This window comes from Myodes glareolus, chromosome 2 (genome assembly GCF_982192425.1).
Source record: "Myodes glareolus chromosome 2, mMyoGla1.1, whole genome shotgun sequence".
Lineage (NCBI taxonomy): Eukaryota > Metazoa > Chordata > Mammalia > Rodentia > Cricetidae > Myodes > Myodes glareolus.
In genome coordinates, this window is record NC_142027.1 from 77,980,894 (window position 1) to 78,005,576 (window position 24,683).

At 44.9% G+C, this 24,683-nt stretch overlaps 1 protein-coding gene across 2 annotated transcripts; it reads right to left on the minus strand.

Annotated features, from left to right (window-relative positions):
* Positions 1-6,886: 6,886 nt before the first annotated feature.
* Positions 6,887-16,284, minus strand: Hrg (histidine rich glycoprotein). Of its 2 annotated transcripts, none has more exons than XM_087901984.1 (7): positions 16,034-16,284; positions 13,836-13,946; positions 12,987-13,077; positions 11,294-11,460; positions 9,861-9,941; positions 9,280-9,381; positions 6,887-7,661 (listed from the first exon to the last, which is right to left on the minus strand). In XM_087901984.1, the coding sequence occupies exons 1-7, from the start codon at positions 16,247-16,249 to the stop codon at positions 6,960-6,962; spliced, it is 1,470 nt and encodes a 489-aa protein (XP_087758110.1). In that variant the 5' UTR covers positions 16,250-16,284; the 3' UTR covers positions 6,887-6,959. The 2 variants fall into 2 exon arrangements, with proteins under 2 accessions (XP_087758110.1, XP_087758107.1); XM_087901981.1 differs by having other exon boundaries at positions 6,887-7,664.
* Positions 16,285-24,683: the final 8,399 nt, after the last annotated feature.

The following is a 24,683-nucleotide window of genomic DNA, read 5'->3' on the forward strand; positions in this document are numbered from 1 at the left end:
CAGGATCCTCATGCTGACAACTTGAGTTTGATGCCTGGAATTCAGACGAAACCTCTGGATGGTGGCACACGTTTAGAATCCTGGATTTCCTTCTGTGAACCAGGAGATGGGGACGTGAGAGTCACTAGGAAGTCACAGCCCTGGAGTAGGAGAGCAGGGGAACAAGAAGCCCCTTCTTACTGAGGTTCTGATGGTTCTCTGGCCTCCACATGCGGGCGGTGGCCTTTGCGCCTGCACCCATACCTTCTCATCCTCGCTCATAAACACACACAATAATAAAAGCAAGGAAGAAAAGAATTGAAGAACGGAGGGAAGGAATAAAGGAAGAAGAAAAAGAGGAGGAAGAAATAAAAGTCCCAAAGATTGAACTCTGTGTGTTCCACGGGAATCTCTAGCTTGTGGTGGAGCCTGCCTGAGAAGCCCGAGGCGGGGTGCTATCGATGTGGGGTGAATGCTGACTTTACAGAAGCATGCAGAAATAGGCACTTGGTTAGAGGTCCTATATGGATGTCAGTCTGGCTCTTCTCCTGAACGTCTATGTGACTGTGTCTGTACAGGCAAGTGCATACATGTCAGGGTGTGTGTGTTTGCTTGATTGGGTATGTGTCTAGGTGTTAATGAGTGCGCGTTTCCATGTATGCCCATGTGTGTGTTTGTGAGTCAGAAGCACATAACCTTCCCAACTCAGTTCCTTCACCTGTAGAATATGGAACTCATGGTATCTTTTTTTGTTTGTTTATTTTGTTTTGTTTTTTTGAGGTGGTTTCTCTATGTAGCCTTGGCTGTCCTGGAACTCACTCTGTAGACCAGGCTGGCCTCAAACTCAAAGCAGTGTGCCTGCCTCTGCTGGGATTAAAGGCGTGTGCCACCAGTGCCTGACTGAAAATCATAATATCTTTTCTCTTTTCTTTTTTTTTTAAAAAGATTTACTTATTTATTATGTATACTTTGTTCTGCCTCCATGTATGCCTGCTTCCCAGAAGAGGGCACAAGATTCCATTATAGATGGTTGTGAGCCACCGTGTGGTTGCTGGCAATTGAACTCAGGACCTCTGGAAGAGCAAACAGTGTTGTTAACCTCTGAACCATCTCTCTCTTTTAATTTTAAGTCTGTCTCTGGCGCTGGAGAGCTGGCTTAGAATTTTTTTTTTAATAAAATTTTTAGTTTACTACAGTGTTCTGCATACAGGCCAGAAGAGGGCACCAGATCTCAATATCTCATAGATGATTGCTTGAGCCACCATGTGGTTGTGGAGAATTGAACTCAGGATCTCTGGAAGAGCAGCCAGTGTTCTTAACCTCTGAGCCATCTCTCAAGCCCCCACCCTCAAAATATCTTAATGGGGTTGTTTAGGATTTTCCCCTGGAAATTCTTTTATTTAAACAAATTTTGAAAGTAAAACCAGAGACACGTAATCCTTCATGTATAAGAAACAGCCCAGCCCCACAGGTTGGAGTTGAAAAGAAACTAAGGCAGAGAGTGCAAGTCTTTGACTTTAGTTTCCCCAAAGTTGATTGTGGAAGCCAAAAGTGTCTACAGTTAGAAGGTTTTATAAATTATATATATTGTAATTTTTGTGGATGTCAGAATGAGATGTTCTACACAGAGCTAAAGATGTGCCTAAGTGTCATATAATTGTCCAAGGCTGCCAAAAGTCATGGATATTAATAACAAAAACAAAAGTTCGGTTCTTTAGCTGCATGAGTTCGTTAGCATGGACCCTAATTAGTTCAGGAATGTACACCATTCTACAAAAGCGGCAATTATGGGCGGATTGTGTAGGAAGACATGTGCTCCTGGTTGGTACGTTATCAGCTTTCTAATATGGGATAATAAGTACAGGTATTGTAAAAAGGTTACACAAATCCACTGCACGTCTACAAAAGCACAAAGGGGAACGCAGTAGCCAGTGCGCATGTCCACCCATTCATGTCGCCAACAAAGAGGACTGTCCTACGACTGCACACCTGAGGAAGAGCTAGCTTCAGCAAGGGCTGGGAAAGGCTGGAGTCTCAGGAGTCACCGTGGAGCCAGAGGAAATCTCCTAGGTAAGAGGATCTTGTTAAAGCTGGGACAGCAGGTTGAAGGCCGTCCAGTCTAAGCAGTTATTCAAATCTTTTGCAGCCTGTCTGCACGTGTCTCAGTCATGTGACTTGTCTTCCAACCTGTGGCCAAATCATCTGGCTTACATAACCGCGAAGGAAAACACAGACGTGATCAATTCAGCAGAGGTCCTATTAAATAAGAGTAGCATACAAAGCAGAGCATTAGAGACGTAATGCTTGCTTGCTCCTTGTTGGAGCCAGCCCTTCACCAGCTACGCAATAGGTACAATTACTGTCACATTAATTACATTGCTATTTCACGTCCTCTGTAGCAGTGCACGGTTAACTAGTCAAACCCTCCACACGTGTAGGTTTCCCTACAGCGACAGCACACACTACCCTCTCAATTATGTCACAAAAGTTTCTTTTGTGTTTCTAACAAGTGTGGTCAGTACACTAACCTTGAGGTCGTATCAGAGGCAGCGCTCCTTCAACTCAATTCTACTTCCCAGAACTTAATATTTCCTGAAGAATGTTTATTCGTAAATCCTTTACAGCATCAATGCTTCTCCTTCAAACGTCTCCGACATCAAAATAACCCAGATAACAAACAACACACGCTATTGCGCAATATCCATGTTACCTTCAACGTTTATGCTTGAGACTCATTTTATTAAGCCCCTTTCAGCCTATTTGCTCTTTTCAGCAAATGATTATCATAACACATGTGCACACACACATGCATTACATTGTATCAGGGGCGTGGAAGAGTACATAATTTAAGATTACAGTTCTGCGTTAGCTTAGGTTGTAAAATCTGACATGGGAAATCTAAGGCAAGTAAAGTTGGTTGCTGACTGTTCTCCAGAAGGCAAATCAAACAAACACACTGAGTGTACAGGACAGCAGTCTTAGGACTTAAGAGACTTCAAGGTGTATCATTAACTCTGGCTGTGAGGCCCCGCAAATGTTCCAGGCTCTTAGGGTATAAAGATGCTTTCGTATTTGTTCACCATAGATAAGTTTCCAGGTTGAGCAGAAGGAAAAGAGGAGCTAGCGGATGGGAGGGTGAGGAAGTGAGTAAGGTGCACTATCGTGAAGGACGCGGATCGCTGTGGAGTTTTCAGTGGAGACTCACAACCAGAACAGCCTGTGGTTAAAGGATATGGCTTTGGAGGAGGCTGCTCAGAGCTCTAACCTGAGTTCTAGAAGTTACTGACTTTGTGGTTTGAAAGAAAATAGATTCCGTAGGACCACAGGGAGTGGCAGTATTAGGAGGCTTGGCCTTGTTGAAGTAGGTGTGGCCTGTTGTAGTAGGTGTAGCCTTGTTTGCGTGCCTGTGGCCCTGTTGGAGTAGATGTGGCCTTGTTAGTGTAGAAGTGGCCTTTTGGAGTAGGTGTGGCCTGTTGGAGTAGGTGTGGCCTTGTTAGAGTATGTGTGGCCTTGTTGGAGTAGATGTGGCCTTGGAGTAGGTGTGGCCGTGTTGGAGTAGATGTTGCCCTGTTGGAGTAGGTGAGGCCTTATTGGAGTAACTGTGACCTTTTTGGAATAGATGTGTCCCTGTTGAGTGTAAAGACACTCCTTGCAGGGTTGATTCTTTTGTTTCTTGTTTAATTTTTGAGACAAACTCTCCCTATTACACAGCTCTGGCTGTCCTGGAACTCATTATGTAGACCAGGCTGGTTTCAAACTCACAAGGATCCTCCTGCCTCTGCCTCTGCCTCTGCCTCTGCCTCTGCCTCTGCCTCTGCCTCTGCCTCCTGTGTTCTAGACCTTCAAGGTGTGTACCATGGTGCCCAGCTTGTTTCCTGTGTGTATTGTTGTATTGTTTATCTGTAGGAACTTCAATAGGATATCTATTAAAATGATCAGGGCTTCTAATATCTGTGCTTTTCAAGATGTATTTTCATAAACTCAAGAAATATTTGTCAACAAGCTTTACAAATTAAAAAACAAGCCGGGTATGGTAGTGCACGCCTTTTATCCCAGCACTCCAGAGGCAGACACAAACGGATCTCTGTGAGTTCTATGCCATCATGGTCTACAGAGTGAGTGCCAGGACAGCCAGGGCTATACAGAAACCCCACCTCAAAAAAGAAAGAAAGGAAGGAAGGAAGGAAGGAAGGAAGGAAGGAAGGAAAGAAAGAAAGAAAGAAAGAAAGAAAGAAAGAAAGAAAGAAAGAAAGAAAGAAGGGAAAATAAATAACAAAACAAATCTGTGGTAAATAATATTTTGGGTTGTTAACCTGAGCTTATTTGTTCTTGGCTTCCTGATAACCCCCTGCTCAGCTCTTTTCTCAGGCAGCTGACTCTGGGCTCCTGCTTCTGGAAAAGAACGAGGTTCCCTAGGGCAACATTTAGCTGGCCCCCATAAAGTGGTAACAGTAGTTATTTCTGGTTGCCAAATGTCCTAAATGATTTCTAGAACTGGCCAGTGCCTGTGCCATGCTGGTTATTTGGTGTGTAGAGGAGGAATGACCATTGTGTCTGGGAAGCAGAGAAAATCTGAAACTGGTTAATGTGGGTTCAGATTGAGAACAAAGGGGAGAAGGGTATTCAAGTGGAAGAGAAAGAGTCGTTGGGCACCAAAAATGAATAAGGCGAACTCATCTGAGACTGTGGGAAAGGGATGAAAAGGACAAGGGTTCCTGAGCTGCAGAGCTCCGTTCTCCCTGCTGGGGGACAGTCTTCCGTTCTGCCTTCTGAGGACAATTCTAGGCGAGATCCCTGTGGGGCATCTCGGCATAGCTATGTGGGGCATCTAGGCACAGCCTCATGGGGCGTCTTGGCACAGCCACGCGAGGCATTTCAGTATAACCACGTGGTGCATCTAGGTGCTCCTGTTCCCTGGTGATCTTCCAGGGATCCTTTCCCTTTAGTTGATATAGAGGTTCATGACAATGAGACACGTCTGCTCCTGGCAGCACCAATCTACTTCAAGAGGAAGATGGGCATCAAAGAGGCTCCTTATGGAGTTGGTTAGCCATTTGGGCAAGAAACTGCTCTTGCCTGGACTGTTATATAAACTGGACACAGAGAACCCGCAGAGAGAGGACTGCTGAACTTGCCTAAAGGTGAGATGATCTTTCGGGGTTCCTGATTCATGAAAGAGTCTGCGAGACATTCTGCAGGACACAGCAGATAGTGACTGAATTGCCTTTGAAATTTCCTGCTTCATGGAAATGTCTCTGGATATTATGGGCCTGAAGGCCGAAGATGGGTGCCCCAACGATACAGAGGAACTTTGGGTGACTGTCCAGGCAGCGAGATGTCTCTGTCATTTCTAGAGTTTTGGAAGTTGCTTACTTCTTGTTTGCTTAAGTAATATTTTATCCTTCTGGAGTCTTTGATGGAGTTGAAGAATGGATAGTCATAGTTATAGTTTTCCATTATTATGATAAAGATATAGTTATAAATATTGTGACTGTAATTCTTGCTTGATAACTGTTTTGTTATATGTAATTTTACTATGTTAAAATGAACGCCTTTCTTTTTTGTTTAAACAGAAAAAGGGGAAATGATGGAGGAGGGTTATCTGTCTATTGTGTTATTTTCATTGGTCAATAAAGAGACTGCCTTGGCCCTCTGATAGGACAGAAAATTAGGTAGGCGGAGTAAACAGAATAGAATCCTGGGAAGAGGGCAATGAGCCAGATGCCATGGAGCCAGCCACCAGGTCAGACATGCTGAATCTTTCCCGGTAAGCCACACCTCGTGGTGTGATACAGATTAATAGAAATGGGTTAATATCAAGATATGAGAGTTAGTCAGTAACTGACTCTCTAGAGATAATGGGCCAGGCAGTGCTTAAATGAATACAATTTGTGTGTTACTATTTCTGGGGCTAAGCTAGCTGTGCGGGAGCCGGGTAGGATGAAAAGCAGGCCTGCCCGCAGCCCCTCACTACAAAGTGGTCATTGAACTAGCCTCCAAGAGAGATGAGCACAGGCCAATGGTCCTCTGTGTCCGCCCAAGCAGAGCACTATTGGTATAAAACTGGGGAGAGGCAGCAACTGCAGGGACGACCAGGTTTAGTGTCCCCTTAGTCCTAGAGAGTGCCTACGTGAAATTCGATTTAGGTGGAACATGAATGATATCTCTTGAACATCTGAAATTTTGTACCTGATTATGTTAAAACTTTCTTCGCAGCTTATAGCCAGTTTTATTGAGTGCTTTATAATGGAATTTGATAGAATGCACTAGAAGACATTGTGAGTGACCTTTATAGCAGTCTTTTTTAAAAAAATGTATTCTTTCTTGGTATGTCTGGTTTTATTGAGAATGTCCCCATAGGCTGATATTTGAACATTGGGTCCCCAGTTTGTGGTCTTTTCTGGAGATTCTTTTAGGAGGTACGCCTTGCTAGAGGTGGCGGGTCATATGACCTTTGAGATTAAAAGCTCCATGCCGCTTCCAGTTTTTTCTGCTTTGTGATTGTGCTATGAGCTCTCAGCTTCTAGTTCCTGTTGCCAGGCCTGCCATTTGCTGCCAGGCCTCCCCACCACGATGGACTCTCATCTCCCTGGAACCACGAGACAAAACAAATGCTTCCATAAGTTCTCTTGGTCATGGTATTGTATCGCTGTAACCGCAGTGTAGCTAACACACCCAGCTATAGCATAAGTGTGAACAGAGACTCTAGGACTAGGGAGCTAACCCGAGAAAGAGAGGAATTCTGAGTGTTAGAGATCTGCCCCATCTCATGCAGTGTCCAGTGACAGAATGCAACCCTGGCTCATAGCATTGCTGTCCTTCCTCTCATTCCATCTGTCTGTCCGTCCTGTGCCGGCTTCTTTCCTACACTTCGCTAAGTATGAAAATAAAGTTAGAATAACCACACTTTTCATTTCTTACTGTTCACATTTTTATTTACTCAGAACTTGTCTCTTTCCCCCACACCAAGATATCAGGTTTTATTTTGGAGACACATTTGCAAAAAACTTAGAAATTTGTGGAAATTCACTCTTGAATTTCCCCGGACACGACTCCGAGGCTACCTCAGGGAAGGGTTGAATCTCTGGTTGTAGGGGATTCTTGCAATTTGACATTGAGTTGCTGGGGAAATTGGCTTCAGGCATAGCCAGAACTTCATCTGCATTTAGCGGAGGGAGTCTGTAGATACTTCCGACTTGTCGATGGTGGAAAAAAGGGAACCCTTTACCCCTTTTCCCTGAGTGGCCATGTGGTGGACCATGGCCCCGATGGTGTGGTGGACCATGGCCCCGATGGTGTGGTGGACCATGGCCCCGATGATGCGGTGGCCCTCTGTGTTCTTGGTCATTGGAGGGCGGATCACAGGGTCCATAGTCATGGAAATCATGTCCGTGAGGAGGGGGTCCATGGGGAGGGTGTCCGTGAGGAGGGGGTCCATGGGGAGGGTGTCCGTGAGGAGGGGGTCCATGCGGAGGGTGTCCGTGAGGAGGGGGTCCATGGGGAGGGTGTCTGTGAGGAGGGGGTCCATGTGGAGGGCATCCGTGAGGAGGGGGTCCATGCGGAGGGTGTCCGTGAGGAGGAGGGGGTCCATGATGCTCATGACCATGAGGACCGTGTGGGTGTTTGCCAAAATGAAAATGCTCACGGCCCCAATGGGGTTTTACGTCACTTGCGTTTCTAGCCTGCTAAAGGACACAGAAAAGTGAATATAATTACGTAAGAAGTTAGATGTTAGGCTTGAGTTAGACCAGAGGCTCTCAAAGGTTTCACAAATCAGTGGAAGAAGTAGGATACCAAAATAAACTCTTTGAATTTTTAAGAAATTATTATTTTACGTGTGTGGGGTTTTGCCTGCGTCTATGTTTGTGTGCGCACAGTGTGTGTGCAGTGCCAGTGGAGGCCAGAAGAGGGCATCAGGTCCCCTGGGAACTGGAGGTATAGACGTGAGCTCCCATGTGGGGGCTGGGAATTGAATCCTGATCATCTGTAAGAGCAACTACTACTCTTAACTGTCAAGCCAGTCTCGCCGGTCCAGGTCTTAAATATTTTTTCTAGCCAGATTACATTTAAAATACAAAGAAAAACTGTCACTGAATAGTATGATTATTTCCCAAGAGGAATACTATTTTGACACGTTAGAAAGATAATCTCAAAAGTGAGGGTCATCCTTTGGATTATTCTTGCCAGGCAATGGTGGTGCATGCCTTTGACCCGGCACTCAGAAGGAAGAGGCAGGCAGATCTTACTTAGTGATTTTGAGACCAGCCTGGTCCACAGAGCAAGTTATAGGACAACCAGGGCTACACACAGAAAACCCCTGTCTTATTTTTCTCCTTTCAATGAAAAGTGATGACACTCTATCAAGGAATGGTACCTGTCTACTATAGCGTCTTATGACGGATCTGACATTCCCAACTCAGTGCCAAGACACTCTTCTGGAGGAAAGTTGTTTTGTTTTTCAAGACAAGGTTTCTCTGTGTAACCTTGGCTCACTCTGTAGACCAAGCTGACCTTGAACTCACAGAGATCCACTCACCTCTGCCTCCCAAGCGCTGGAACTACAGGTGTGCGCCACAGTGTCCGGCTTTTCTGTTTGTTTGTTTGTTTTTCAAAGACACTCTTCCAGAAGATAGCCACTCTTTCAGAGGACAGACACTTAGTCTCCAAACCCTGAACTTAAGCTCTTTTTTTTTTAAAAAACAAAACAAAACAAATAAACAAAAAAACCCAGAGTCTTTCTCTGTAACTCAGGCTGGCATTGAACTTGGCTATTCCTCTATCTCAGCTTCCCACATGTTGGAACCACAATTTTACACCACCAGACTTTAACTTAGAAATAAATCTATGGTTGGGCATGGTAGTGTTACGTAAGGCTGGGTATGACAGCGCACACCTCTAATCCTAGCACTTGAGGGTCAGAGGTCGGCAGATCTCTAGGAATTTGAGGTCAGCTTGGTTTCCATATTGAGTTCCAGACCAGTCAATGCTACAAAGTGTGGACTTGTCTCAAAAAAGGAAAAGCAAACAAACAAAAAGATAAAACCAAAGAAATGAAATAAAATAAAAAATAAATAAAACCTATAGAGTCATGTTTTTGATGACAGCAAACCTTCTCTGTCTGTCTGTCTGTCTGTCTGTCTGTCTCTCTCTCTCTCTCTCTCTCTCTCACACACACACACACACACACACACACACACACACACACACTTCTTAACAGTCAAATGAATCAAATGTACCATATGTCAGAAATGATCACTTAGCTTGGTCCTGCTCATGACAAAGGATGCTCAGTGAGCCTACCTCAAAGTCAGAGACTTCACAGTTAATGTCAATGCTTTCTGGGGTTTCCAGGTCGGTGGCATCTACATTGTAGGACAAAACTGCTCTGCAGAATCCAAAGACCTGTGAAAGAAGATGCCTGTTAGTGTCTGTCAGTGCATGGACAGTGAACGTGCACATATGTATGTGTGCATGTCTGAGTACAGGGGAGTGAAGATTTATAATCGAGGAAAGGGGCCAGGTCTGTGACTTCGGTTGTGACCGGGGCAGGAACCAGAGTCACTTCTTCTCTTGTCGTTTGTCATCCCGTGGGGTTGATTCACGGTTGTTGATGACCATAGTATCTGCTGGTTATTAGTTCACCAAGCCTTTGGTCTTGATGAATTGAAAACTCAATTTCAGGTGTATGTATATAACATCACGTATATGCTAAAACTATTTTCCCATCTGCAAACCAGAGAAAAAGTGAGTGTTCACCTTCTGCGGTGGTGGTGCTAGTGTTGGTAAGGGAACTCGTGTGTGGAACGTTTGACAGGAAAGAGCCCCTTCGAGTAGAGCGCACTGTCTAAACGGCATGTTTCTCAGGTGTGTGCCATACTTACTGGAGGCCTTCTGTGGAAATGCTGTGTAGAGCAGTTCCGCATAGAGAAGTCCACATAGTAATTGGTTCTTTCCCCTCCGCTCTAGAACAGAGGAATCAGCAGAGTTTCAGGAGCAGAAAACATTAAAAGGAAAAGGAATAGATGCCTATTATTCAATATCTTGCAAAGCACTATGGGAATGAAAATGACAAATGCATGCTATTTTTCTATGGTTTCTGCTTTCAAAAAATATATGGCGTCAGTGATAAGAGATCGCCATTTTGCAGAAACGCTAATATACAAGTGGAAGTACAGCAGGGAAAAAGCACCCTCCCTGGGCCCAGACCCTCATTCTTGGGGGATGTCACTGCTACTTTTTTCTTTTTCCACTTTATTTATGTTTTTATGTGTGGGGTGTTTTTCCTTCGTGTGTGACTATGCTCTGTGTGTCCAAGGAGTTCAAAAGAGGGAATCAGATCCTATGGAATCAGAGTTACAGATGGCTGTGAGCCACCATGTAGATTCTGGGAAGCCAACCTAGGTCCTCTAGAAGAGCGGTCAGTGCTCTCAACATGTGACCAATCTCCTCAACCCCATTGCCACTGCTTTGTTGTGTTTCTTCTTCTAGGCTTTTCCGCATGTGGGGATGTTTAGATATTTAAATATTTCATTTGCATGGGCTCATATGCTAGGTAGCAGTCTGCAATCTGCTTTTTCTCTCTTGCCAATACACGTGAGTGAGTCCAGAACACTCTTCATAGAAAACCACATTATATGCATCCTGTTGCATAAAACACCATGACCTATTCGAGTTTCCCTTTCCAAAACACTTGGCAGGGCTAGGGAAATACTGCGGTTGTTAAGAGTACCTGCTGCTCTTTCAAAGGACATGAGTTCAGTTCCCAGCCCACAGCAGGAGATCCTATGTTCTCTGCTGGCCTCTGGGGGCAAAGTGCCCGTACATACACGCAAGCAAACACTCACACACATGCAAATAAAAAATCTTTAAAAAATGAAAAGCAAAGGCCAACCATCAACTGGCTGTTCTACCAGACAGTTCTGTGGGGAAGGCACTAGAATTCTTGGTCTGTGAAGCAGCATCAATGACAATGCTGGTCATGGTGAGGATTTTGTTTTTGTTTTTGTTTTTTTGAGTCTCAGTATTCTAACCATAATACAAGAAGGCTAAAATTGGATGTTTTTTTAATGCTCAGACAACCCCATCACGCTCTTGCCTTTCCTTTGGATTCTTTTCTTTTTCCTTTCAAATAATGTTCAGTGTGTCCTCCTTCTATTTTCTCTCAAGCAAAAGTTGTAGAAAAGCTGTGCATTGGCCTTGCTGTTTGCCAAGCATCGAAGGCTGTGACTGTCAGAAAGGCGGCTGGCCAGGTGAGGCAGGTAGACGGTGTGCGCCCCTCAGCTCCCCCGACCAGGTCGGAGTAGGGAAAACTCACCGCTTTTATAACCCTCTCTACTCGGTCCACTCGGAAAGAGGCAAAGCCGTCGTTCTCCTCTTTGTACTTCTCCAGGGCGTTGTGGGCTTGTTGTCTGTGAACCTCGGACTCTCCAAGGTATTCCAGGAGCACAGGGCTGTCTTTGGTGTTGCTCAGGGCTGAGGAGACTGAGGAAGAAAAAAGAGGGCGAGGCCGCGGGGTCAGAGAACCAGGTCTGAATACAGCTCATGTAAGCGTGGTGCACAGGAGGACACTAGGTCCTGTATTACAGACAGAAGAACTGATGCTCAGAGTAACTTGTCAGGATCAGTCAGGCTGCACAGACACCAGGCTGTCCCTGCCTGCTGGTACTTGTGACCTCTACCCATGATGCCTTGCCCACTCCAGACTTCACAACTTCCTATCTTTGTCAAGGAGCAAGCTTTAAGTTAAAGGTACAGAAAAGATCTAGCAGCCTTTTTCTTGTTAGCAGCCTTTTTCTTGTGTTCTCTCTCTCTCCTTTCTTCTTTCTTTTCTTTTCTTTCTTTCTTTCTTTCTTTCTTTTTTTTTTTTTGGTTTTCGAGATAGGATTTCTCTGTGTAGTCCTGGCTTTCCTGGAACTCACTCTGTAGACCAGGCTGGCTCCAAACTCACTGAGATCCACCTGCCTCTGCCTCCCAAGTGCTAGGATTAAAGGTGTGCACCACTACCGCCCAGCTCTCTCCTGTCTTTCCAACCACAGGGAATCACTCTCAAACTCTCAAGCTGGCCTCAAACTCACACCTTGGCCTCCTGACTGCTGGGAGGGTAGGCCTGTACCACCATGCCTTGCTTCTTTCTTTCTTTAAACAACTTCCTATAGAAGCTGCTGGGTTGTTGCCTACATTCAATCATACTGACATCTGTCCTTCTGAAACTAATTCTTTCAGAAAAATAAACAGGAGTCTGGACTCTGGAATCAATGCGGTAGAGATGTAGCTATAGTCATTTCTACAACGTCTCCATGCGCTTCTGAGAATACACATTGGATCTTTGCCAGATTTAGTCATTTTTATCTCTAAAATAGAAATTTAGCAATGATTACTTCATAGCCTTGTGTGGGGTAAAGGAAATGACCAATGCATGACATAATACAATATGTAACTACTCTGTACACCATGGAGTGATACAGAATTTCTAACTATCAAAGCCAGTTCTTATCAAGTGTTAGGGATTCTGTGAAGGTGACTCATTCTATTTGATTCCAACCAGAATCCTACATGAGAAAAGCCTAAAGAGGTTATACAACCTGCTTCCCAAGCCACAGTTATTTTCGGGATGAAGTATCTGGACTGGCAGAAGTTCAGTGGCAGAAGCTCATGACCTTGGAAACAAAATCTAGACACAATGAAGACACGATTCCATTCCAACAGTGTTGACTCCGAGGCAACTGGCAAATAAGGAAGTTTGAACTTAAGCTCAGGCCGGCTGAAACTCAGAGCTAAATCTCTTTAGTGGTGTGTGTACCGCCTCTTTACGTCTCTATGTGTACATAGCAAATCTCTTTAAATGACATCTACCGGGGTGGGGATGTCGTCTATTTCAGCAGAGTGAGTGTGAATGGAGAAGGGAAGGGCAGCGGCCTCTCTGTTGGCTATCACGTGTTCTGTTACGAGCACCGCCGTATGATGGAGTTCTGTTAATCTGGAATGAGCAATTCCGCAGACGACCTTACCAGAGCTCGTGGTGCAGTTATAGTGGTTCACTCTGCAGTCCTGAGAGTCGTTAGAGTATCTCGTAGCTATGACCTTACATTGTCCAATCACCTGCAAAACAAGACGATTTTAAGCCCTTATGGAACCGTGCGCACAGACGGCCTATGGCAGAATACCAAGGCCGTGTTACACCGCCTCACTTAATATGTATTTGGGGATTCGTCCATCAGTCTTTTCCCAGAGCGGCCTTTTCAGCCTGCTCCGTGTGCTGCACACCGTTGGCACGCCAAACCCCTGGTGAGGGCAACTGTTTAAATGGATCGTGACCACTTCCCAAACATTTTTAAAGGAGACAGAACTAGTGTGTCCCCTCGGTGTGCAAAACTCTCTCTTCTGGCCCTGACATCCCATGTCTGCTGATTCCCTTGTGCTCTCCCCTGTGACAGGGAGACTGGCCCCAGTAACCAGGGCCAGCATGCACAGCAAGGCCATCTTCCTCGCTGCAACCATGGCTGTCACTGCTAACAGAAGGACGGACCACTCTTCACGGCACACAGTTCCCAGTTCACACATTCATAGACTGTGTGGTCTGGAAATGATTTGGGAGTTCCAGTTGAGGAGACTGAAGTCTAAGATGATTGGGGATTTGCCCAAGGCTCGTAGCTACTGATACTATCCTGGGGAGGCCACAAGCCCTGCCGACTTACATTCACGGGGTTCCCGAGAATGGTTCTTAAGAGAGTACTACTTAAGGCTGACATCATCTGCGTGGCTCTAAAGGCATAAGCAGCTTTTTCTAGCCTCCATGTGGCTCCATTGAGTGAGCGGAGTGGATAGAAGAAAGAAGAGCAGCGGTCCTAGTTACTTACGATTTCAGATGGCCGCGAAGCTTCAAGACAGTCATTCTCAGATTTTGTGGATAGGACCCAACAGTCAGATTCTTTCACATCTAGGACGAAGTAGTAGACGGTGGCATTTCCCTGAGGATGACAAGAAAAGACCGAATCAGTAGGATATGGGAATCCAGATTTCTTGTTTTGGTTTCTTTCTGTTTTTGTTTTTAATGATAGGAATTTCTTCCTTTCCTTTTCCTTCCTTTCTCTCCCTTTACCTCCTCTCTGTTCTCCTCTCCTCCATTCCCCTCCATTCTCCTCCCGTCCATTCAGCTCCCCTCCATTCCCCTCCATTTCCCTCCATTCCCCTTCCCTTTTCTTTTTCTGTCCCTTGCTCCTTCCCTTTCCTTTTAAGAACAGATCCTAGGATGTGAAAACCCAGGCTGACTTAGAATTGAGCTTCTGGCTTCACACTCCCAGGAGCTGAGGTCACAGGCAGGCATCACTATGCCCGGCAGCAATCGCCTTTCTTAAACAGAATTTCTTGGCATACCCAAGTCTCTGCAGATATTCTCTTGTGTCCTCTAATCTACGTATTTGAATAAACAGCTTCAAATAGTGATTTCTAAATGATCAGGTGTTTCTTCTTTCTCCTTTAAAAGGCTGCCACTAAATGGCCCTGTTGGTTTAAGTAGAGGTATTGGAAATGCATGCCTGGAGTTCAAAGTGACAGTAGCCACTGCCTTCTCTGGTCTGTATTTATTTGTGGTCCTGTCCTCTGTTTCTGAACTGGCTTTCCCTCCTTAATCTTGTCTGGAGCTAAACTTGTTCATTTTCTCTCCATCTCCCTGGACTTCCTCATCCTCCTCAGTGGCGTCCTTAATTCTTTACTTGGGTTCTGGCTCTACAAATGTAAATTGCATAGGCCCAGAGCTCTTACCTAGGACCTCAAAGCTCAGGAAGATCAGGAGGTCAAGACCAGCCTGAGTTAAAAATAATAACAGGAGCAGCCAAGCAAAACAAATGAGGAGAAAGATGAATAGATCTTGCTTTGATTAGTTTCTTTGCTTTGGCCAATCACCAAGCAGGCTGATTGACTTTTATTGACATGTCTCTTGTGTCCTATCTCTTCCTTTTCTTTGCTGCCACCTCAGTCTAGTCCTCAGTTCCAAATTCCTGAATACAGGGACAGGTTCTTAGTTCATGTCCCCATTACCTGCCTCTGTCTCCTCTTCCTCATTGTGTCCCCTCCTCCCACCGTTCTGAACTGCCATTCAGAGGTAGCGCCTTGCTCTTCCTTCCTGTGTCCACCACATGTGGCAAAGAGCTTAAGTGGTAGAGATGGTCATTAAGTCGCTTGTCTTAAGTTCCTGTGCTCCCATTTTCTGTATTTTGCCATGCATCCGTGTCTCCAGTGCTGTAGAAAGTATAAATTGCTTTACGTGTTGCCTGCAGTTGTCCGTGGTCTGGCTTCCAGATTTCAGACATTCCGCCAGAGAAGATGGAGGCTATTGTTGTTGCTATTGTTATTGCTGCAGTGGGAAGAATCAGCATCTCTCTAAAGTCCCTATTGGCCTATCAAAGCCATTCTAAACAACCACATAATCTAAATGAAGGCAACGAGTTTGCATGGCTTCAAGATAAGCCCTACTCTTTCTCAGCTTCACACATAATCCCGCCCTTTCCAGAGTCCCACTGAATTTCGGTACCTCCCTCCCTGCTTCCTCAATTACTTTGCAACACACCTCTTTCTGATTCTCCGCTCTCCTAGAGGAGACGATGTGCTAGGTTACACCATTCAAACCCCCATCCTTCCTCCAAAACCCACCAGCATCTTTCCCTTTTGGTATTAAGAAATTTGTTCTTAAATTGTCCAATATCTTCGGCAGGCACACGGTCACAAACTACCCCTATTTTACCCAGTTGGCCTCTGTGCACTTAGCAGACTCTTGTTTCCTTGAGACACACAGCTATTCTAGTTTTCTAAGTGCCCAGTAGTCCATGGGCTCAGCGTAGTACTTCTAGGTCCGTACAGACTGATGCATCACTAATGGCACGCCAATGACAAACATTAATTTAGAGGCAAACCCAACAATTTCGAGCAGGCCTCAGGAGCTAAACAGGAAAGCCCGACGAAAGCCATTAATTCTGCAAAGTAGTCTGCTCAGGGACTCCAGTCCCTTCTCCCCTTCACACATGACCTCCCAGCTCAGCGCCTCATTGGCCATTCTCACCACTGTGTCCAAGTGAGCATCAGAGACTCGCAGCAACTGGAAAGCATAGCCGTTCCTCCGCCCTTTATTGATCAGATCTAGAACTTTCTCAGCCGAAGGCTCGGAAGCATCACAGCTGGTGGGACTCAGGGCATGGGAAGACTGCAGGGTGACTAGAAGCAGTGCTACGGTGAGCACCTGCATCGTGCTAAGCCATCCTAGGCTGTGGGCCACCATAGCAGAGGACTCGATAGTGACACACACTCAATTGATAAAGGTTTTATAGAGTTTTGTTATATAACTGTGGGTGTTCACCTTGACCCCGGGATCAAATATCTGTCAACAGTCTGTAAATGATTAGTGGAGAGAAAGTTGAGACACAACATTGCTGCGTGGGTGGGTTCATCACCCACACAACCTTGGTTATATCGGGTGGGCAACTGATACAAAGTGTGCTTGGCCCTAAGCACTTACTGTGTGGGTGTGGGGATGGAACTGGAAGTAATTTTTCTTCTATCTGTATCAGTTGAAAACCTTTATCCTCAGCTGCCTCTTTGGATTATGGCATTAAAATTCCTCAGTGGAGCAGAGCCACATTATCTGAGGGAATAACACACTCAACACCCTGCCTCTGCTGTGGCTGTGGCATCAGATGGAAATTTCTAGCCCTGACTCTGTTACTTTCTTACTATGTAATGCTATAGAACCCCTCTGTCTTGTTCACTGTTCTATAGCTGTGAAGGGACACCATGACCACGGCAACTCTTACAAAGGAAAACACTTAATTGGGGCTTGCTTACAGTTTTGGAGGTTTAGTCCATTGTCGTCATGGTGGGGAGCTCAGAGGCGTGAAGATGGACACAGTATTGGAGAAGTGGATGAAAGTTCTACATCTGGATTTGCAGGTAGCAGAAAGAGAGAACCACTGTGCCTGACATGGGCTTTTGAAACTTCAAAACCCATCCCCAGTGACACAATTCCTCCCTCCAACAAGGTCATACTTGGTAATCCTCTCAAGTAGTGCCACTCCCTAATGACTAAGTATTCATATATATATGAATATATATGTTCCTAGGGGGGGTATTTGAGTAAAGTTACTACTTCTGTGATGAAATTCCATGGTCAAGAGCATTTTGCGGTGGAAAGTTTATTTGGCTTACATACTTCCATATTCCTGTTCATCACTGAAGAAAGTCAGGACAGGAACTCAAGCAGGGCAGGAAACTGGAGGCAGGAGCTGATGCAGAAGCCACGGAGGAGTGCTGCTTGCTCCCTGTGGCTTGCTCAGCCTGCTTTCTCATGGACTACCAGTCCGGGGTGGCTCCACCAACAATGGTTTGGCCCTCCCTCATCAATCACTAATTAAGAAAATTTCTTCTAGGCTTCCAGACAGCCTGATCTTATGGGGGGCATATCCTTTTCTTCATTTCTTCCTTCCTTTATTTTATTTATTTTTTTTTTATTTTATTTTGAGACAGGGTTTCTCCCTGTAGCTCTGGCTGTCCTGAAGCTATCTTTGTATGTCAGGATGGCTTTGAACTCACAGAGATCTGCCTGCCTCTGCCTCCCAAGTGCTGGGAGTAAGGGCGTGCATCCCCACTGCCCAACTTGGAGGCATTTTCTTAATTTTCTTTCTCAGATGACTTTAGTTTGTATCAAGTTGATAAAAAAAAAATCCTGCCTGGGGTTGGGCACTCTTATTTAAACCACCATGTCTTCTGACTCTTAGTTTCTTCATCCACAAAATGTGAACTGATAGTTCTTGGCAATATTGTGTAATGAATAAGAAGCCATGTGTAGGCCAGGCAATGGTGGTGCACGCCTTTAATCCCAACACTTGGGAGGCAGAGGCAGGTGGATTTCTGTGAGTTCGCAGCCAGCCTGGTCTATAGAGCAAGTTCCAGGACTGGCTCCATAGCTATTGAGAAACCCTGTCTTGAAAAATAAACAAACAAGAAGAAGTCACTCAGTGCGCAGCTAAGTTACTAATGGCACCTACTAGTGTTTGTGTTGTAACCAAGGGCGCTCCTGTGCCATCCCGGTTACGTGGGGCTCTTAAAGCAAATCTCATGAAAGAAGACAGCGATGACACGGACAGGGGCTGAGAAACTGGGTGACAATCCCGTTTGGGGAAGGCCTCAGCACTGGGAACAGGCATGAAGACAGCAGCCCCAACCCCTCCAAAGTGTGGAAGCTCCACGCTTGCAGAGAACCTGCCTAAGCTTCCTTCTCAGTGCTGCATGGAGTGTCTCTACAATGTGCCACCTGTTCCTGAGCAAGTCTACAATGAGGATCTGCAGCACTGGTGACTAACCTTGCCTTCGTGGTAGGCACACTCAAGGAATGTTAAGAAAGGTCCTGGTTTGGAGCCGGAGATACTCCTGGGTGGTAGACTCTTGTGGGGCATGTGCAAAGGCCTGGGTCTGTGTCCAGCAGAAGGAAAATATCAGTGCGTGCGTCCAGTTCACTTTAGGTAGAATCAGTGTCTTTAGGGGTGCGTCTGGACACTGGCTGTTTTCAAATCCCCAGATAACCCCAAAGTGTTGTCAAGACTGAGAAGGACTGGATCTCTGTATTGAAGACACAGAAGTAATTAAGACAGAGACGCATTGATGGAGTCCTTATGTGCTGATGCAATACCATGAGAATATCTCTTCATGCTAAGACCCTGGAACTCCTGCTGGGCCTCGCAGCTAGAGTTAATAATAAACTCTGGGGTCACTTAAGACCTAAGACTACTACCCTAGTGTGTACTCAGCTTGTTTATTTAATGTGCTTTTAAGAGAACAGTGTGTCCCTTGAAATCAACTTTTTTGTTGGTTTTATTTTGTTTATTTGTTTGTTTTCTGAGATAAGGTTTCTCTGTACAGCCATAGCTGTCCTGGAACTCACTCTGTAGACCAGGCTGGCCTCTAACTCAGAGATCAAGTCTTGGGATTAAAGGCATGCGCCACCACTGCCCTGTGGAAAACAACTTTACAACCTATACTAATGTACAGAGGTAATTTTAACATGCATAGACTTCCATTACCCTTACCCATGAATAGTGCATGTGTCTTCGTAGGTAGCCTCACAGATAACCCACCACAAGTATTGGATACAGTGTATGGATACTGCTTGAGAAACAGTGATGTCAGTGATACTGTTTCTTGTCTGTGTAAGTTGGGATCAGGTGGAGGCAGTGACTTAATACCTGGTAAAATTCTGGTAAAGATTTCTGTAAAATGTTCCTCATTTCTTCCCCATGTGTGCTCTTCAAGAAATAAAAACCAGAAGCTCTTTTCTAGGAACACACAGATGGGGACAGACGGATTGATAAGACGGCCTTTAGGCAGGCCTAGACTCAGACTCACACCACAGACAAAGGGAAAGCTGAGTATTCAAACCTGGGCTGGCTCTTGGTTAAATGACACCAAGAGGAAATAATTTGATTTCTGTTATGAATGCACACTGTTGCATTACTGATGACTCTTGGTATTATAATGTGTTCAAAATGACATTGTTCACCAAAGGCCAAGGCTGGTTCTAGAAGGATAAGGAGTGCATTTAGAACAGTATCCAAGACTGAACTTATAGAATCACTATCATTGGCCTGTGAAGACCCAACACTGACTCAGAATCACAGGAAGAGCAACGAGGTCAGAAAATAACTTTCAGGGATTGGCTATCTCTACTTTGTGGGTCTTGGAGATCGGACTCAGATGATCAGGTTTGGTAGCAACCACCTTTTGCTACCTAACCAGCCCAGCAATGACTGTAACACTATACAACTGGAATGCTCAACTCCTGCAGTTCCAAAGCCATTAACATTAGCAATCTGCAAACCACTGGTTGTTTGGCAAGGTTGATATTGGTTGACTTGCTCATGTGGAATTTGCAGACTAAGAAAAAAAATATTGAGAACTAAAAACTAGATAAATTACATCTAAGAGGTGAGCCGGAGAAGAGGAACTTGAGTGTGGATCTCAGAGGGTGTTGCCCACAAGGCAGGAGAGGCACAGAGATGTGAGACAAAGCCTGAGGAAGCTCGAGGCGTACACAAGCTGGCCTTGCTGTAACTCGAAGTGTGGAAGTAAGTGTAAGCAAATACTCTGTTTGGAGTTTAGCCTGAGGATGTACTTAGCATCCATTCATAGACTGTGGAAAAGAAAGAATGGCAGCTGAGGGGAGAGGTGAGCATCAGAACAGCCTACTTCTTCTGGAACTTAGTCAAGAAAACGAGGAGGTCAAAGCAGAGGAGTCACAGATCCTAATTCCCTTCCTCAACTTTCTTCCAGTGTGTGTGGCTTAGAGACTGCCCTTAGGAAAAGCCTCTGCTGTGGCTGGTGATGGATTTTTCATGTTTACCCCCAGGTCTACCTCTGTTTGATTTTCTCTGTCTGGCCCTATGTCCCAGGATTCCCAGGGATTAGTGAATGCTGGCTTTCCTGCAGGCTGATTCACTCTTGGGTTCAAAGAGTTGAGGTATAGCGAAGCTAGGAAGGAAGGAAGAAGAAGGCAATGTGTTTATCCAGTTGGTGAGTCTCAGGTTCTTTAGCCTATTACTAAGACTGCTCCTGCAAGGCGGCGTCTGATCCACAGCTCAGCTCACAGCCGGCTTGGGTAGCCTGCCACGTCTCTTCCTGCCTTATTGGCCTGGGGTGCTAAAGGCCTCCTATTGTGACTGTTTTTTAGGTGCCTCAACATATTTTGTCCTTCCCTTCCCCAGCCTAAAAGGGTTTATTATAGACCCTCACCCACCAATTCCTTTTTAGCTGGGTTGAGTGCTGTGCTTTTTGTCAGATCCTGACTGATTTTGTGTGTGGGCATGTCTGCATCCAACTGAAAGGAAGATTTCCCATCATATCTTAAATATAGAGAAAACCACAACTGAATGTCATGATGGGCTCTTATGTTCCATCAGTGTTTGCTCTGAGGGTTTATATATCAATGGAGAGTAGTGTATATGGTGTTCCCAACGGATAGCACATGATAAATACATACACACACACACAGAGACAGAGACACAGAGAGACAGAGATGAGAGGGGAAGGAGTTATCTTCATTGTGTTCCTGTCTCAGGGATGGGGACTCCTGTAAAGACCCTAGACCTTCAAAGTAGTTAAAAAGAGATCAAGGGTTGGAAATAGTTCAGGCAACCCAAGACAGTCCGTTAGGAGTTCGGGAGGCTAGCTAACACCCTATGCAATAGAGGAGAGGGTGCCTGAACTGACCTTCTCCTGTAATCAGATTGATGACTACTTTAATTGTCACCATAGAACCTTCATTCAGTAACTGATAGAAGTAGATGCAATGATCCACAGTGAAGCACTGGGCTGAGCTCCCAAAGTCCAGTCAAAGAGAGGGAGGAACAATACTATGAGCAAAGTGGTCAAGATCATGATGAGGACACCCACAGAAACAGCTGACCTGAGCTAATAAGAGCTCACTGACTCCAGACTAAAGCAGGGGACCCAACATAGGACCAAACTAGGCCCTCTGAATGTGGGTGACAGTTGCATGATTGCGGCAGTCTGTGATGCCACTGTCAGTGGGATCAGGATTTATCCTTACTGCTTGAGCTGGGTTTGGAGCACATTCTCTTTGGAGGCCTTGCTCAACCAAGGTATAGTGGGGAAGGCCTTGGTCCTGCTTCAAAGCTATGTGCTAGACTTTGTTGACTCCCCATGGAAAGTCTTACCCTCTCTGAGGAGTGGATAGGGGATGGGGTGGTGGGAAATGTGGAGGGAGCAGGAGGGAAGAACTGGGATTGAGGGGATTAGAAAGGCGTGTTTATTTGGTCACAGATTTCTTCTGTAAAGCTGAGCATATACACTGGCTGACATGATAAATGAGCGGTCAAAACCAGAAAGGTGGGGTAGGGTGAGTCCATGATACAGCACTCCTGAGGTTCCCATCTGCGATAAGGTAGGACTCGGTGGTGATGCAGCTGTTTGGGGGAACAATGTTCCCCATGTTCCTAAACACCAGCGCGAACATCATTTATTCGCGGAAATACTTCCACGGGAGTAAAAGACACCAGACTGGCCATCACCTTCCAGTAACAGGACAACTGTTCAACAACTCTAGCTGGGAGTCCATCTGAGGACAAATCAGGTGGCCTGCCAATAAACTGTAGATGTTACGACTACACTGCCTAAGACAAGCCCACAGTTCTTCAAACATCCAGGCACCAACTAAAGTCACATTGTTCAAATACAGTCATGGAAAGTGGGGACAAACAGCTGAGGTGCCTATTTAACCCATCAAAGCTGGACCACCAGGTCCTCCCAGTTTCTCTGGTCTCTACCTGTTACAGTATGGCTCACAAACCCCTCCTTCTACCCTGAACTTTCCAGCCCAGGGACTCGGCTGCCCTTCCTGCAGACGCTCTTCTCTATGTAATCCAGACATTTTGGTTACCTGCCGCCTTTTGGATCTTTGACCTCCTGACTGCTGCACCTGGTTCCTCTCTCTCCTTTCCCCTTCATCTCCCATATGGCCCAGCTCAGTCTGGTCATGTCCACTCTGGACTTTCCCAAATATCCTTGCCTCTGACTATGCTCTTCTACACATCTATATTAAATTTTCTCCTCCACCTTACCTAGGAACAATCATGTCCTTTCCTTTCCTTTTTATTTTTTTTTCATTTGGAGAGAAAGCACCAGAAATTTACCATAAAAAATGTAGAGCTATGAGTTTCTGGACAAAGAGTTCAAAGTAATTGATTTAAGAGAAATGTAGGGGCTGGAGCGATAGCTCAGCACTTAAGAGCACTTGCTGCTCTTCCAGAGTTCAATTCCCAGCAACCACATGGTGACTCATAACCATCTATCATGAGATCTGATGCCCTCTTCTCACCTGCAGGGATACATGCACACAGAACACTGTATACGTAATAAATAAATAAATAAATCTTGATAAAAGAGAAATTAATTCAATGAACTAATGTTGTATGAAGGCCATTCGTTTGTTTCCTGGCCACCTGACAGCTCAAACCTGAAATAATCACACAGAAACCATATTAGTTAAGTCACTGCTTGACCCATTAACTCTAGCTTCTTATTGGCTAACTCTTACATCTTAATTTAACCCATCTCCATTAATCTATGCATCACCACGAGGTCGGAACCTACTAGCAAAGTTTTGTCATGTCTGTCTCCTGTGGCCCCTCCATGGCTTCTCTCTGACTCTGCCTCCTTTCTCCCAGCATTCAGTTTAGTATTCCTTGCTTACCTCTGTTCTGCCCTGCTCTGCTATAGGCTCAAATCAATCTCTTTATTTACCAATAATATTCACAGCATACAGAGAGAAATCCCATATCAAACTAAGAAACAAAAGAGTAACTATGTTATCAAGCATGGAGAAATTGAGCTGGTGTCAGCTAGAAGCTTTACTCCTACTGACTAGAATTCATGGTGCTAGAAGGTACTCTGCACACTACTAGAGAAGAAAAGTAATCATGACTCTCATATTATAGCTACAAACCCTGAGATCTAAAATAGCAACTTTCCTGCAAGATATACCCACTAGTGCAATAATGGCACAGGTATGTTAGGAGTAACCACCTCCTTCTTAGGTGGATCCAAGTCCTCCTCTTGGAGATAGAATGAACTCATACCCAATATGTTAGTAGTGCCAAGAACCTGAGACTGCATGGGTCATAGACTCCAGCGCAAAATTATTACTATTATTCTGCTAAATTAACAAAGCAATAAAATGACTCCAAATAATATATTACTATACCCACAGATCAGAGTATTGCTCAGCCTTCATCAGAGAAGCTTATTTTAGCAGTAGATGGTGGTTAACACAGTAGTAAGTGAGAAACTTTGTAGCCTGTGCCTGTAGTGGTTTGAAAGCAAATGGGCCCCAAAAGGATTCACTATTAGGAGGCATGACCTTGTTGGAGTAGGTGTGGACTTGCTGGAGGAAGCGTGTCACTCTGGAGGTGAGCTTTGAGGATTCATATGGAAAGACCAGGGACCTGCTCCCAGCCCCTACCCAGAGTTCCAAAGGAGAAATCCTTCTCAGGAGCAGGGACAAGATGGAAGATTTCTATAATAACTTCACACATGATCTGAGGGTTATTTTCTTTTATTATTTTTTAATTCTAATTCTTTGATCCTGTCTAATTTCTTAGCTCTACATTCTTCTACATTCTTATTTGTTTTACATTCTACATTCTTATTCTTGTTTCTTCTACATTCTTTATCTTTATTCTACATTCTCACTATCCTATCCTCTTGCCTTTGCAAAACCCTAAGCATATATACATACACATTCATTAGCAACTTGTTGGTAATAAAAAAACTATAGGGCAAGATCTCAAGGACCAGTGTTCTTTGTAGATATGATAAGAGTCACACATGGCAAAGACTTGGACAACTTAATTGGTTACTGACAGCAGTTGTAGGTTGTAAAAGTTCTGGCTTAACTCTTAAAGGAACAGCTATAGGTTACAAAGGGAGGAAACTAAACCATTAAGAGAGCCAGGAAAAAAGACAAAATATACATGTACTATTTTGCATTTCTTAAGTGTGATTAATAATATACAGACATGGTTAGTTGATTATCAGCCTCCTATTATCCCTGAATCTCAGGACCTAAACAAAATCAATTAGTCTACTGAGCCTTGCATCAAAAACTGGTACAAAGTGTTAATTGCTATTTTGAGTCAGAGGAGGGAGGG